Below are 16,101 nucleotides of genomic sequence, written 5' to 3'. Positions count from 1 at the left end.
GAAACCCTGTCTCAAAAAACAAACACTCAAACAAAAAATCCACTTCTCAAATTTGTGACAAACTGAAAAGTATGTCAATCTACAAGGTAATGGTTCTATGTGATGGTTTGTATCTGCTCAGCCCAGGGAGTAGCACTATTAGGAAGTGTGGCCCTGTTGAAGTGGGTGTGTCACTGTGGGAGTGGGCTCTAAGACCCTTATCTTAGCTGCCTGGAAGCCAGTCTTCCACTAGCAGCCTTCAGATGAAGATATAGAACTCTCAGCTCCTCCTGCACCATGCCTGCCTGGATGCTGCCATGCTCCCACCTTGATGATGATGGACTGAACCTCTGAACCTGTAAGCCGGGCCAATTAAATGTCCTTATAAGACTTGCTTTGGTCATCATGTCTGTTCATTGCAGTAAAACCCTATGATACCAATCTACAAGATTAGTTTAACTGAGCCAAAAGTTCCTCTTTAATAAATAAGACATGTTTTCAGGGTGTTTCTGAAGGTGCTTTGTTTACTGTATGCTTCTGGTAAATACATTAGGAAGCAATTTTAATTCTGCCGTATAGAAAATGATTTTTCAATTGTTTTATTTACATTCCAGCCGTTACCCACCCTGTACCCCTCCCACAGTTCCTCATCCCATTCCTCCTCTCCTCTTGCCTTCGAGAGGGTGCTCCCCACTACCAGGCAGCCCCTTCCCTGAGGCCCCAAGTTTCTACAGGATTAGGTGCATCCTCTCTCACTGAGGGTGGACCAGGCAGTCCTCTGCTATATGTGTGCCAGGGGCCTTGAACCAGCCCCTGTATGCTGTCTGGTTGGTGGCTCAGTCTCTGGGAGCTCCCAGGGGTCCCGGTTAGTTGAGACTAAAGGAAAATGTTTTTAAAAAATCAAAATCTTCTCTTGATTCTACTGAACATATAATATTAAAAGGAAAAAAAAAAAAAAAAACAACCTGTCCCTGACTTTCAAATTCCTTCTTAAAGAAGAAAAACGGCTATGTATTGAGAAAAGGCCATGACATTAGAAATGCAAGAACTTTCCTTCAGTTAATATTTAAGCTAGGTAACAATGGTTGCCTTAGAATTATTAGCAAAACAGGTTATTTCTGATCTTTAAAAATTAACATAGCCGGTCGTGGTGGTGCACGCCTTTAATCCCAGCACTCAAGAGGCAGAGGCAGGCGGATTTCTGAGTTAGAGGCCAGCCTGTTCTACAAAGTGAGTTTCAGGACTGCCAGGGATATACAGAGAAACCCTGTCTCAAAAAGACCAAAAAAAAAAAAAATTAACATTAGTTTGTGCAATGTCACGTCTTTTAGACAAGTTAGAACCAGAATCAAAATGTTCTTTAGGGGCTATTTAGTGTAAGGCTTCAAATCCCACACAGTCCACTGACTTACTGGATTAATCTGGGAGCTACTGGACACTTTTATGTACTGAGGGTCAACATACTACAAATTCCAGTAAAGATAGTGCGAAGGGACACAGTAAACGGGACTTTAGCTTCCTCTTTATATAGAAAATTTGCAAAAAAAAAAAAATCCCTCTGCTAGTGTTCAAAAAGGAGTAAGAAAACCTGAAAACCTTTGGAGACTTGAAAACCATTGGATTCTCATAAAACAGTTGGCAAAACCCAAAGCTGTCCGGGATGATTTTTTTTTCTCTCTTGTGAATTAGATAAACAGAAGTTTAAAACCAGAAATTCATATACAACATTATATTGACTTTACTGAATGTGGAACTCCACTTACATGTGGGCTACCATACAAGCTTTATCAGAACCCCCCCACAAAATAAGGACTTTTGTCCTTATCTAGGGTATATTATTGGTAATAATATTGAACTCTAAAAGTAGAGATTACTCAAGAATCTACTCAAAAGTCATGTTTACCTTTAAGAGTCTACAAGATTTAATAGTCTGCATTATTCTCTCTCATTACCCTCCCCAATTCAGTATGAAAGATTGAAACTTGTGTATGCTAGCACAGTACTCTATCACAAAACTGCAGGCTGACATTGTTTTTTTTTCTTCTTTTCGACAAGGTCTTAATTTAGTTGAATTCAGGCCAGCTTTGAATCTGTGATCCCTCTACGTCAGCCTTCCAGGTGGCAGAGATTATAGGCCTGTGCTACCAGGTCCAGTTTACATTGTGTAATTTTGAGTATTGACAGAAACTTACTGAAATAGCTATCTATTTCATGGAAACATTTGTACCCAAAGTGAATCTATTCAGTTCTAGTATTTATTCTATTCATAAAACTTACTACCACTAATAGTTATTTAAAATTTATTTATTTTTCTGTAACATGAACCCTTCAATGAGTTTATGAGTGATCCGGAACAAAAACCCAGTTCAACCACTTAAAATCTTTTAATCAGTTTATTTTCATTTTTAGGACATCATATCAGCAACTTGGATGAAATACAAGAAATGAAGAGCTAAAAGGCCTTTTTTCTTTAAAGACAGAAAAGTACACCAAACAGGTCTAAATCATAGGCTAAAACAAAACAAATGATAACAATCAACAGGACACGTAGGGATGGTGGCACTTGAAAAACTGAGGCAGGAGGATTGTAAGTTCCAAGCCAGCATAGACTACAGTGAGATCTTGATTTAAAAACAAATGCACTGAGGTATCTGTATATTGTCAAAAGTAAATGAATCACTGGACCTTACCCATAATTCAGTGCTGGATATATTATCCAAGAGTGTGGCACATGGTTTGATCTCCAGTACCATAAGAAAAATAAAAGCCCTAATTAAATCTCTAATCTGTAAAACCATATTACATTCTGTGAACTCCTGAAAGACACTTGCTGTAATTTATGGTACACTTGGTTTTCATTGCCCATATTGCCCTTAACAGGTAAAATTATATCTCAGAGTAGATAGTAAATTCCACTGGAGACTTTACAGGATCCAGCACTTTCTGTGAATGGCCACAAAAACCCAGTAAAGACCGGGTAACGTGCATTTTGGCAAACAACTGCCCACAATTAAGCTGCAGTAAGAAGTTGGTGTGTACTGGCGATCATATGTAGAATCTAAGTAAGACAGAGATTATACACAAAATGAATACCAGTGAGAAACTGCCTGGGCAATGGCGTTACTTGACTCTGGGTAAGCATTATTATCGGTGTGTCCAGATTTTGTTCCGTTCTGAAACAAAAAAAAAAGTATACTTTTCTTCACAGTATTTAAATGAAAAATAAATGCATGCACAAATTATTGCAATCAAAAATTAAGTAGTAACTGAAAATACTACTCTATTTAATATCATCAGAACTCAGTGTTAATGAATAATCCAAAAGGAGCAATTTGGAGTGATAGTTATTCAAAGGCAGCCTTCATGGCTTCTTGCTCCTTGCGACGGTACTCCTCAACCGCATTTGCAACCTCTTCCACCTTCTTCTGCATTACGCCTAGAGTGGGAAAGGCATACAATCATTAGTCAACGTCACATTCTGTGGACGCAGTAACACACCCTCCTCTCAATTATGGCATATGGAACCTTAAATCACAATTTTAATAGGGTTACATTTTAGAAAATCTGAGAGAGAAAATCCATCAGTTTGGAAACTATAAAAATAGTGGATGAGACTAATCTTTATTTGTTGTCTTTAACTTTGGGTCAATAACAGTCCACCTTAAATTTGTGTTTTATTGAAGGGAGTATTAGCTGTTTTTACTCATTAATGTGCAAAGGGACCATTCCGGGTGCTCAATAGATTGAATGTATAGATTTTGGTAGGTCTGAGCTTCCTATAAGGCCCAGCAAGTATTGGAGAATATTTACATTTCTACTCTTTCCTGATTATTTATTTACCTTGGTGGCTCTTAAGTTTGCTCAGGGGCAGTGTACTGCAAAATGGCATTACTAGTTACCATATCAAATAGCACTTTTCTGCCAGGCAAAATAAACTGTTGAGGGAAGTATGTTAATCAGAGATTTTCTACAAAAATGCACAAATAGAACTGTTCATTAGTGTTTAGCAGGGGATAAATAATAGTTGTCACCCCCAAAGGAAAGGAAAGTTTTGCAAAATAAAAACTAAAACTTAATTGGTCTACTTCATTTCTTTCAGCCATCCAGAACAGCCTTAATGTTTACCCAGTTTTTAAAAAGCATAATGCCTCATTTTATCATATAAAATACATACAATCTGCAAGATCATACTCTAAGAGTGGCTAATTTAAATCATGGTTATCTGCTGAAGGGCCAGAACAACAATGAATAATGAGCTTGACAAAATAAATCTCTTCTTTTTGTTGTAATAACAAACTGCAGGGTGCAGATTTCCCCCCTTAAATAACTGTTTTACTGGGATGGAAGCATAAATGAGCAGTTCGAGCCATTAACTTCAGACTAGAGACTACGTCAACATAAGCACAATTTACTAATTTGTTGATTGATACATACTAAATGCAAAGGAGTACATTTATAACAATCTTAAAAATCAATAAAATGTCAAGAAACACAAGTCATCATTATTAAGAGAGGCTTACTATAAACAGCTTGTCATGTCTTCTAATTGATTTCTCAGGACTAGTTCTGAATTAACTCACCCTAAATGTCTGAGGCCCTTCATTCATTAAGAGCAAACAATGCACATGGTACTTACTGCTCAGAATTCTGGTCCCAAGACCAGCATCATTGATTTGTTTCTGTCAATATATTAAGTTAATATATCATAGTAGAAATAGAATTTCAGTGGTAGTCACTTGGAAGGAAATATACCATTCATTTTTTTGCATTATTAAAAAGACACTCTACATACAAAAATTAAAATTCTATCACTAAACAAAATGTGAGCTATCTACAAAGACAAGAAATAGATTCAAGGTTTCCTGAGACTTGCTTGGGATAGGAATGGATGGTAACTACTAATAGGCCAATAGGAAATTTGAGAGCAAAGGAAATGTTCAAAAATTGAGATGATATTGGTGTTTGTACAGCTCTACAGACTTATCTAAATAGTCAATGGCAATTGACTATATATTATGTTTTGAAACCACAACAATCTGTTTTCATAAACACAGCCATCCTCCTGCTTCAACCTTCTTAAACCTGAGACTGCAGACATGAACCACCACATTTGGCCCTTGAATTTACTTTTGTGCTTTATCAAAAATCAGTGTGGGGTAAGCTTGAATTTTAGTTCCTGAGGTCTTTATTTTGTGGATCTTTGTGTATTTCCCCTTAAACACACACACACACACACACACACACACACACACACACTCACACTCACCCATCGCCTCCCCGAAACAGTAACAATAAGTTGAATATACTGTTCTGGTTACATGTCAGGGGACAAATAAACTGTAACTGTCTATTATACCCTAAACTAACTCAAAACCTAAGATCAGAGCTACATTTCAAAAATACTGAAAAATTAAAGTATAATCTCTACGAAGAAGTTAAAAACTGTACTTTGAATATCATGCAAGAAGGATCATTGGGACAGTAATATGGAAACAAACTGACGAAGGGTGAGAAGAGAAAGGGGGAGAAGATCACGATGGTTTCTGCAGACTAAGCTCCCACGCCTGTAAAACAGTTGCAAAGAGGTAGAAGTGCAAAGCAGCAAACCATTAAGTGTACAAAGAAGGGCGCGGAACACTTTCAAAATTCCAATGAGTTTTGCGCCAAATATGGACTTGGTTGGACTAGATCATTCCAAATGGTGTTCAAAGTGGAACAGAAAACAGGATGTATGACTCAGAAGCTGACCATTCCTCTCCTCTGTATCTTACCTCTGGGTAATGCTTCCTATTCAAGCCCTGCAGAAGATTTGCCTTTGACGACTGAACAAGCTAAGCTCTAGATCAGAGATATCAGATCAAGTCAAGGACAGGCATTCTGTATTGAAACTAGGGATTAAACAGAAGTCTCCAAGAGCTTAAGTATGCGGCCACAAAGGAGCATGGAGTGTCTACTTCCTGTTCTCTGGCTCTGAGAATGCTGGCGTAGCACTGGCCTAACTAATCTACAGCCAGAAACTGCAAAATTCTTCTCCAGAGACTTTGACCCCCTAGACACAAAGTCTAAAGATAGTGGCTAGAAGTCCTTCAGTGATGGGAAAAGAGAAGAATCTAATCACATTATCTATCCCACAGCAAGTTAGCAAACCCAGCTACAAAATGTTTGTGTCGCTTTCTTAAGTATAATTGAGAAAAACAATCTGAGAGAGTGAAACAAAATGGAAAGATGAAAGCAACAAATTAGGAAGAGCAAAGTAGTTTTTTGAAAAAATTTAACCCACTCAGGGATGATACTGAATCTAAAAGCATGAGTGAAGGCTACTAACTTTGGGCAGGTACGCTTGCCATATGACAGCAAGCTCGTGCAACGTAAAGGCTATTTGCAGAAAGTAAAGATCAACAAAAGTCTGGAATAAGAAGTAGAGTGCAGATTCTGAAAAATTAACTAAAACCATTGAGCCACTAGGAAAGAATAAAAATGTAGATCAGTTCTGGGAAGCAAGCATTAGATTAAGTATATTTCCAGAAAGTGGAACAGAGATAACATAAGCAAAGAAATTAGCAGAAAGCTCATTTAAGAGCACAGCCTCAAACACAAAGAACTAAGTTTCTTGACTCATTAATATCAGGCTCAATAGATGAAACAGATTCACATCAAAGCATATCATCCTAAATTTAAGTATTCTGAGAAAGAACTTAAAATTTTCAATAGGGAAAAAAACAAAATGAAGAACTTCAGAAAAGATTCCAAATCAAAATGTCCCTCAGAGTTGGAAGACAACAGATTTGTTTCTTCAAAAGTCCCGGAAAAAAATATTTCCAAGTTATTATTTAATACATAATATTATCAACCAAGTGAGCTGTTGGGATGCATATCTTTTCAGAAGTGCACAATATCAAAATATATGCTGTATACTCTCTCTGGAAGTTGGGGGGGGGGAATATATGCTATATTGGCACCAAGAGAATGAATCAAGGGATCAGAAATCAGAGCCACAGAAGTGCTGATAACAGTCCTGAAAGGGAGACTTACTTGAAGTCAAGTCAGCAACAATTTCAGAAGGTACAAGAGGAGGTCTGAAGGGATAGCTCAGTGGTAGAGCATATGCTTAGCATGCATAGGTTCTAGTCCAACCCCAGGAACACCAACAACAACCAAATAAAGAGCAAAGAAAACAGACAGTAGAGATTACAGGGCTATGGAAGAGACAAGTTTTGGAAGTTGAACTAGATAATTTAAATTAAAGGCAGTGATTCGGATATTGACTTTACTGATAAGTATACAGAAAACTAAGCAAAAAAATAAAATTCAAAAGTAGACAAAAACTTGTAAAAAGAAGAAAATAGAGTATGTTAGGCTGTGAACAGCACCGGCATGATCATAATTTAAATAACAATGGTCAAAGTGAAATTTATGATATTTGTGCATTGCAAGTTGGTAGAGAGACTTAATATAGGAAACTAGGACATAAATAGTTTTTGACCAAATTAATTTAATTTGAGGTACCTCTGGCATATCTGTGTGTGAATGTGTCTCAATGTAGACTTTTGACAGTGAAAATAAAAATAATCATTTGTGAAATTATGGCTGGAGATGACAGCTGGGGTCAAACGTACTGCTGTTTAGGAGAAATGCCCTTTTAAAAGAATATCATTCAAATCAAGGAGAGGTCTCAAGTCAATAGTCTACGTGCCTACCTTAGAAAACTAGAGGAAGGACAAAGTCAACAGAAAGCAAGCAAAGGAGGAAGCAGTAAAGACACCAGCTAAGAGCAGTAGGATTGCAAACCGAGAAAAATCAATGAGTTAAAACGAAAATTCTTCGAGAGAAAAAAAAAAGTCAATAAAATTAATAAACTTCAGGCAAGAGGGAGAAATTTAAGCACAGAAATCACAAATCATCAGGCTCAAAAAGAAACAGGACATAGCAGTGCAAAAACAAAAACAAAACCCACAAAAAACCCTACAAAACTATTTTGCACTTACAACTCAACAGCTTAATAGAAACGCACTGATTCTTTGAGAAACAGAAAAGCTTTTACAATGCAGCCAAGGTAAAATATACAATCAGAATAGTTATAGAAACAAATGAAACTTTCTCCCTACAAAAATACCCAGGCCCAAACAGTTTCACTGAAGATCTATCAAACATTCAAAGAAGAAGTAATACCATTTCCCCACAAATCCTAAGAACTAGAAGACAGGGTTGATACCAAAACCAGGCAAAGACAGTACAACAAGAGAAAACTACAGACAACCTCAATCCACAGAACACCTCAAATATCTCATATATATAAAAGCTTGTAGCAGAGTATTAGAAAAATAGATCCAAAAAAAAAAAACAAAAGAAAAGAAAAATAGATCCAAAAAGGGTTGACTTTTATTCAACACTATGTATGGCTGACACTCTATTTAAAAAATAACAATGAGTTCAGTATGCAAACAAATTAAAAATTAAATCAAAAGTTCTTGTAACAATTAATAACCAAAAAAGCATTTGATAAAATCTAGTACCTGCTTATGATTTTAAAAAAGTCAGCTAATTAGGAATAGATGAGAAATATGAGTTTGATAATGGGAACCCACCAAAAACCTATAGCTAATATCTTAAGATGAAATAGTGAATGCTTTGCATGTATGATCAGAAATGAAAGCAATTATTAAACTTAGGGCCCTGTGATATTTAAGGGGAAAGACACAAAAATCCACAAAATAAAGACTTCAGGAAAAAAAAATTCAAGCTTACCCCAAACTGATTTTTGATAAGGCTTGAAAGTAAATTCAAGGACCAAATGTGGTGGTTCATGTCTGCAATCTCAGGTTTAAGAAGGCTGAAGCAGGAGGATTGCTGTGAGTTAGAGATCAACCTGGGTTAAGGTGTCCGAGCCCTTCTTTCAAAAGGAGAGAAATGTAGACTCCAAGATGACTCAGCAGGTAAGAGTGCTTGCCAGAGGGAGCTGACTCCCACCTGTTGTCTTCTGACTTTGACGTGTGTGTTGTGGCATGTGTGTGTGTGTGAACACACACAATACAAACAAACAAACATAATAACAAAAGACAATAAACTCAGTTGACCAAGGATAGCTTTTACAATCGTACAGGATCAACTGAGTGCAAGCAAAATTCAACAAACAAAAAGCCATTGTTCTAAACCTATTTATTATACAAAACAACACCAAAATGCACCACAACCTTCAAAAAATGAGAGAAAAATCTTTAGGATACAGATAATAAAAGCAAAACCAAAACACCGACAAATTGCTTATCATCAAAACATGGGACAGACTGGGTTAAATGTCAATATCCTGATTATGGTATTATTTTTGTAAGATGTTATAACTGAGAAAAAATAAGGTAATGATAAGTAAGGTTTCTATATTATTTCTTACAACTCTGTGAACCTGAGTTGACCTCAAACCAATTTCAGTAACAAAAAGCCCCACACATATGCGTAAGCTATTTTGTTATTGCTGTTGAAACAGGTTTTTTTTTTCTCTATAGTTGAAGCTGGCCTGGACAACCTCATGGCTCTCCTACTTTAGCCTCCCTAGGTATGCCACATGTTAAGGTTTTAGCTATTGCAGAACATATCTTATATATGACGTTAGGTTGCTTTTGACAATAACTTTGACATTTAGGAATTTAATATAATCGTTCCTTGTTATTCAGAAAAGGAAAGTGAAGAGAATGAGGGGGAAGGGGGAAGAGGGGATATGACATTATCCTCTGACTAGTCATAGCTACTTTTAAGACATTCAGTTTACTAAAATTCCAGTAACAGCCGACTGACTATACTTCTGTTCTTGGTATACACTTCTGAATAGAAAGAGTATTTCTGAAAGTATAACCCCCACCCCATCTCGGTGCTATAGTAAATATTAAAGTGATGAGAAGACACTAGAAGCATACTATCAGTGCTGGGACTTTGAACTCAGGTCCACAAGACGGCACAGCAAGCACTCACACCCACTGAATCATTCCCCAGCCCCAGCACGTGCGGTTTCTAATGCCCATGGATGCTATTTCCAGCCTCATAATATTCTGTGATGGTAAGTAAAAATGTAGGAAAGTTTAAATAACTTCTCAGAAGCTAAAGCTTATGGGAATTCATAGTTGGCCCTGTATAGCTGACTCTCTCTAACAGTGTTTTTTCCTATTAATGTACCTGCTTGTCAAATGCTGTGAAATTTTTGAATAAACAGTGTATAATCCATGCATATATTGAAATATCACACTGAACTTCATTCATATGTATAATGGATACATATTAATTAAAATAAACTAAATGCTAGCCCAGCAAGATAGCCTGGCAGATACATAGAACTTGCCACCAAGACTAATGACATAATTTAGATTCCCAGAGCGAGCTGACTTCCTCCCACAAGTTGCCATTTGAATTTCACAGAGTCACCGTGGAATACACAGAGCCCCTCCAAATTAATAATAGCAATTTAAAAGCAGCTAAACTAAACCCTGAGCGAAGCACAGTGGAAGGCTTGTAGTCTTAGCACTTAAGAGGCTGAGGCAGGAGGAGCACCTTGAATTCAAAGGCAGCCTGAGCTACAAAGTGAGACCATGTCTCAAAAATAAAGTTAAAATAAAATAAGCACTGTGCTGAGCTATAACTGGTACCATAATGGTATTTGTTGTTCCTTCAAACACTGGCATGCTTAACATGAGGGTCATCTATCTAAATACTATATGGGAAGCTTAACTGAAGAAAAGCCATCACGTTATTTCATATTTGAGTTGTCTCTTGAGCATAGGCTCCAAAACAGCATTATTACGAGGTTCCAGTGTGTCTGTGTGTGTGTATGTATGTGTGTGTGTATATATATATGTTTGTATGCATGCATGCATGTATGTATTTAGTCACTAGGAGGAAAACTACTTTGGAGGAAAAACCCCTATATTTCTCACAAACAATATAAATTCTGGTATTTGTGAGTGGTTTAAATTATGTTGCATATAATTCATGTGGGGAAGCGCTCCAGCTTGAGGAAATTCACTTGGGCACAAAATGTACATAAGTAGGATTAGTGAGAAATCTAATCTTGCAGGTGTATTGAGGGTATGTCAAATCTGGATTTACATATAGAAAAAGAATTCTGAGAATTCAACTCGGAGAATGTTAACCACCATGCACTATTTCTTAACAGGAACTGAAGATTTGCTTAATTCTAATGTTAGTCCCCTAATCTAAAGTACAGGACATTCTTTGGAATTAAGGGAAAACATCTGTTTTGTCTATAAAGAATAGCAGAGATGATCAAGTGGATCATTTAAATAGTGGAAGACACAAAATACCGTTCAGCTAAGTGCAATGGGAAGACTTAAGTGTCCCTGTGGAGTTTAAAATACACATTCTACATGAGCAAAGTCCACTTGGGTGGCTTTGTGCAGCTGCTGTCACGGAGCAAGCAGAAGCCATTCAATTTTCAAGTATCTGAAGTAGAATGTTCAATTCCAAAACATAAGGGATGACCTTACCAATCCACCAATGTCACCAAGATTGCTCAAAGAATGTAGGGAAAGGCAGAGGCGAAAGGAACACCCTCAATCAGTGAATCTGTATTGGAGCCTAGTCCAGAAGTTGAAAGAGGAAGAGGACTCGATCTTTTGGCACTGGATTGGCACAGCATTGGATGCTCTTCAAAGAAGAGAGTTGAAATAACTAATAAAATATACTGGTTTTTCCTGTTTGTTCGTTTTGACACAACACAGGTTAGCATTAATGTACTCACTGAGTACTGAAAGATGACCTTGAACTTCTGATTCTTCTGTCTTTACCCCAAAGGTGCCTGGATTATATGTTTGTACCACTATGTGTAGCTTTAATTAAAAAAAATTATTTGAAACAAGGTGTCACTATTAGACTCCCTTGACCTGGTACTCACTGTGTAGATCAGGCCATTCTAGAACTCACAAGAGAGCCACCTACCTCTCTCTCCCAACTGATGGTATTAAAGGTGTATACCACCATGGCTGGTTAATAAAAATAGTTTTAAAACCATTTATTGGCTGAATCAAAACCACTTTAAAAATCTAACACTAAAAAAAAGTTTAATTTGAAACTGTCACCTCCAATCATAACTATTAATACTGGGCAAAACTAAAGCATAATTATAACACATTATGCAAAATAGTTATTCTAAGATGACCCTAAAAGCATTTTATTCAAGAGTTAGATGCGGTTGATGACTAAGAATACTTAGCATAGAAAGTAAGATAGTCACAGACATGGGACAATATTTTATATATAACAACCGTCAAGGCCATTTTAATTACTGCAAGGAGTGACTCTTTCTGCTCTAAATAACATATAAATGTGGGAGTCCATAGCATAACTATGCAGTTCTACTCTTTAGGCGCCTGAGATAGTTATAGATAAAAATAGATTTAGTCTTAGAACCTTGGGACACCTCATGAAAGAAGCCAAATGCCAGGATACTGCTGAAGTTTCAAATAATACAGTGTTTTTCACGGCCTGCTCCTTTATTATTGTGCTATTTGGTGATTACTAATATACATGGCGATGACTTGGTGGTATACAAAGCAATGGGAAACACAGATCCCTTATCCCACCTCCTTCCCCTGCCACAAGTAGCTCCACATACTTAAAACAAATAATAAATGACCTCAGATGGATTGCCAGTTCTGTTGTAAGTGGTCCCAGAAGAGCTAGACTTGCTGCAGCTTCAGTGGCTGCCAACTCAGAAGACAGAGGTGAGACTGCAGCACTATCATCAAGCCAACCTTGAAATAATGCTCTACAGTTTTGTTTTGTTTGGTTTTGTTTAAAAAAAGGAAGATGAGAGGGAACACAGGTTTGCGTCTGTGGCTACCATCCACTCTCAATTATACTTGTAGGCGGAAAAAAAAAAAAAAAAAAGAAACCCAAAGATAATGTCTAACAGTAAATAAGCCTCACATTTTAGACCTTGCATGTGTTCAGACTTCCCTTCGTTTGATGGTCTCTGATCCCCTTTTATTTCTGCCCTATCTTTCTGGACTATTGTAGGAGTTAGAGATCTAAAGGAGCCTGGCTTGCCACACCTTTGTGGTTGTTGAAAAGTTCATTGGACAACGAATGAACTGGGTTAACATACAAAGCGTATGTGATGTTCAATTTCCAGTTCGTCTTGATTTATTTCATTTATTTTTCCTTTGAAATACAATGGATCCTTCAGAGTAACTTTAAATTCATGGAAAATATTGCCCAGATAAAGAGTTCCCATACAGTCAATATACTCAAACGCTCTACCCTCACAAGCATCCCCAGCTACCAACATCCCACATCAGAGCAGTGCACTCATTACCACTGATAAACTACCAATACCACCCAAGGCCTGTCCTTTACACACAGGCTAATGAGCCGCTTTGTTCATCCTACAGGTTTTAGCAAAAGTATACTAATAGGTATCCATCATTAAAGAAGCTCAGAAAATATTTTTACAGCTCTGTGACTGCCTATTCATCACCACTCCCACTACTGATCTTTTGTTTGTTTAACTATCTTTACAGTTTTGCCTTTTGCAGAATGTCATATATTTGGAATCACACAGTATATAGCCTTTTCATTTTAGCTCTTCTCAGTTAATAATATTCATCAAAATCACTTTTAAAGAAATGATTTTTCAGTTAAATGTGTGATCTTTTTCATATAACAGCTGCCATGTTTTATGATGGAAAATTTCTGTGCCAATATTACAGATATTAAGTCACAAAAACATTTCCCGGAAACCTTTTAAAAGAAAGATTTGATTTTTATATGAGTTAATGATTTCTTTTTAGTAAAATATAATATTTGTATTGCCAGAAGAACACACTCATTTATTTTTCTATAACTGCTCTCTGAAAGTGAAAAACTGGACTAATTTAATCTTAAACTTTCAGTCCACAGACCGTTTCAACAGACATGACCCAATTAGCTATTAAAAAGGAAAATAAAACAAAAAGAAAAAAAATCCTCTCCTGGACAACATAATTAAACCCTGCCATGCTGCCGTCCTGATCACCTCATTTCCTGATATGAAAAGGAAAGGCTTGTTGAGTGAGGACGGCAAAAAGAAGCTTGCGCTATCAAGAAATAACAGGCTTTTCCCATTCTTCAGCAGAGCCTGTCTCAAATGAAACCCTCTAACCCAGGGATTCTCACTCTTCCTAATGCTGCAACCCTTTAATGCAGTTCCTTATTTGTGGTGACCCCCAACCATAAAATTATGTTACTTCATAAATAATTTGGCTGCTGTTACGAATCGGAATATAAATACTTTTGGAGTTAGAGGTTTGCCAAAAGGGTCACGACACACAGGCTGGGAACTGCTGCTCTACAACACTGCTCTGCTTCTTCAGTTCCAATGACTCTTTAGCAAAAAAGGACCTCTCATTAATCACCACTCTCTTCTGCCTTATTCTTGCTACCAATTCTGATGGAGAGTTTCATCCAACCCTGAAATTTAACATCCCACTCAAAATATTATCATAGTTTGACAACCCTGTCCTCTACTGTTTTGTACATGGTTAAAATTTGGTTTTATATCTAATGATACCTACATTGTTCAGAAAGCACACCAGAATTAAAAATACTGTTTTTCACATGAGGCAATCTGGATCCTGATCCCAATTCTTCTATGACCGGTCTTAGCTGTGTGTTCTAAAGAAGCCATTAAACCTTTCTGGGTCACAATTTCTTCATTTATATAAAGTAAATCCCTTGCAACACTAACAACTTTAATTTTATAAAGGAAACACTGGCTGGGAGCCTTGAAGTTTCATTTATGACAAAGAGGATCCCCGCCAAGAGAAAAATCACTGCAATTTTTCTTTAGAACCTAAATTACCTTGTAACACCCTTTCAACTCCACCCCAAAAGCACTGTTCACTGAAGAAAAATAAGCCACACACAGGATAACTTTGAATAATCTCATTCCTTGTCATTGTATGGTTATTAACATTTCCCTACTTCTTAGCCACTCTATCAACTTCTCAATGTAAATGGTACTTAATGAGAACCTACCTGGAACTAAGTTCTTTAGATCCAATTCAATAGCACCTTTGAATCCCATGACCTTTCTGATCTCCACCCCCATACAAAAACAGCACAAATTTTAACAACCAGTAACTAGTTCTTCCCACTATCATTTACTGACTACCAACTATGGATTAGGCACTATTCAAAGAAAGCTATACTCTGCTTCTTTTAATCTTCTAAAATATTAAGGGTACGTGTTATCTATCTTTTGTTTTTGAGAATGAGAATAAAGGCTCCAAGAGACTAAGGGTATGCTAAAAAGAGGTAATAACTTGACCTCAATTGTGTGTGTGTGTGTTATTAATCAATACATGGAGTGATAAATTTTAGGAGTACACAAATATCTTATTCCTCAATGATCTTAAACATCTTTTTTTTTTTTTTTTTTTTTTTTTTTAGGTTTTCAAGACAGGGTTTCTCTGTATAGCCCTGCCTGTCCTGGAACCCACACTGTAGACCAGGCTGGCCTCGAAGTCAGAAATCCGCCTGCCTCTGCCTCCCAAGTGCTGGGTTTAAAGGGGTGCACCACCACCGCCCAGCTGATCTTAAACATCTTAAACATTATAGTTTTACCATTTTTGATGACCCTTGCCCGAATCAGCTACTATATAATGCAAATGCACAATCATTATTTCCCTATTGACTTAAACAACTAAAAGGCTGAATGTCATGGTCTGTAAGTCATACCCCAATCAGACTATTTCTAGAAAGCTAACAGAATAATCTGCAGTCTTTATTTGGTTCATTTTTCTGCCAAGAAATGACTATTAGTTGAAAGAGTTTATAAACAAAGAAGGGTATTCAAGATAAAGATGAACATATCCCATGGAGAACTTGTAATTATAGTTTCCTAATTCTATCACTTTCTACAATTATTTGTTGGCATAATTCTGCTAAGATTTGTCCCCTTACATTTCTCAATTTTCTTTTAAAAGGTGTAAATGTGACTTCATGAGGTTTTGCCTTTAAAGTATTATAATCTATTATTGCTATTATTTTTATGTTCAAAGCATCCTAACAGTGCGAGTCCCATGCAGTAATCTTATGTGTTAGTGGCTTTTTATAAGTGTGTTGCTGTTTCTCTCTTAA

The 16,101-nt window shown here is 36.8% G+C and overlaps 1 protein-coding gene across 3 annotated transcripts in view; it reads right to left on the bottom strand.

Annotated features, from left to right (window-relative positions):
- Positions 1 to 2,418: 2,418 nt before the first annotated feature.
- Nup62cl (nucleoporin 62 C-terminal like) overlaps positions 2,419 to 16,101 on the bottom strand; it is a 62,092-nt gene continuing 48,409 nt past the window's right edge. For all 3 annotated transcript variants that reach the window (XM_021153755.3, XM_021153758.3, XM_021153756.2), the window contains one exon: positions 2,419 to 3,415. In XM_021153755.3, coding sequence (XP_021009414.1) covers positions 3,324 to 3,415 — 92 coding nt within the window. In that variant the 3' untranslated portion in view covers positions 2,419 to 3,323. The remainder of the gene's footprint in view (positions 3,416 to 16,101) is intronic.

The sequence above is a fragment of the Mus caroli genome, unplaced genomic scaffold, assembly GCF_978045245.1.
Source record: "Mus caroli unplaced genomic scaffold, Mus_caroli_1 scaffold_5, whole genome shotgun sequence".
NCBI classification, from domain to species: Eukaryota; Metazoa; Chordata; class Mammalia; order Rodentia; family Muridae; genus Mus; species Mus caroli.
Note: the sequence above shows the minus strand (reverse complement) of the source record. Positions and strands in the feature narration are given on the sequence as shown.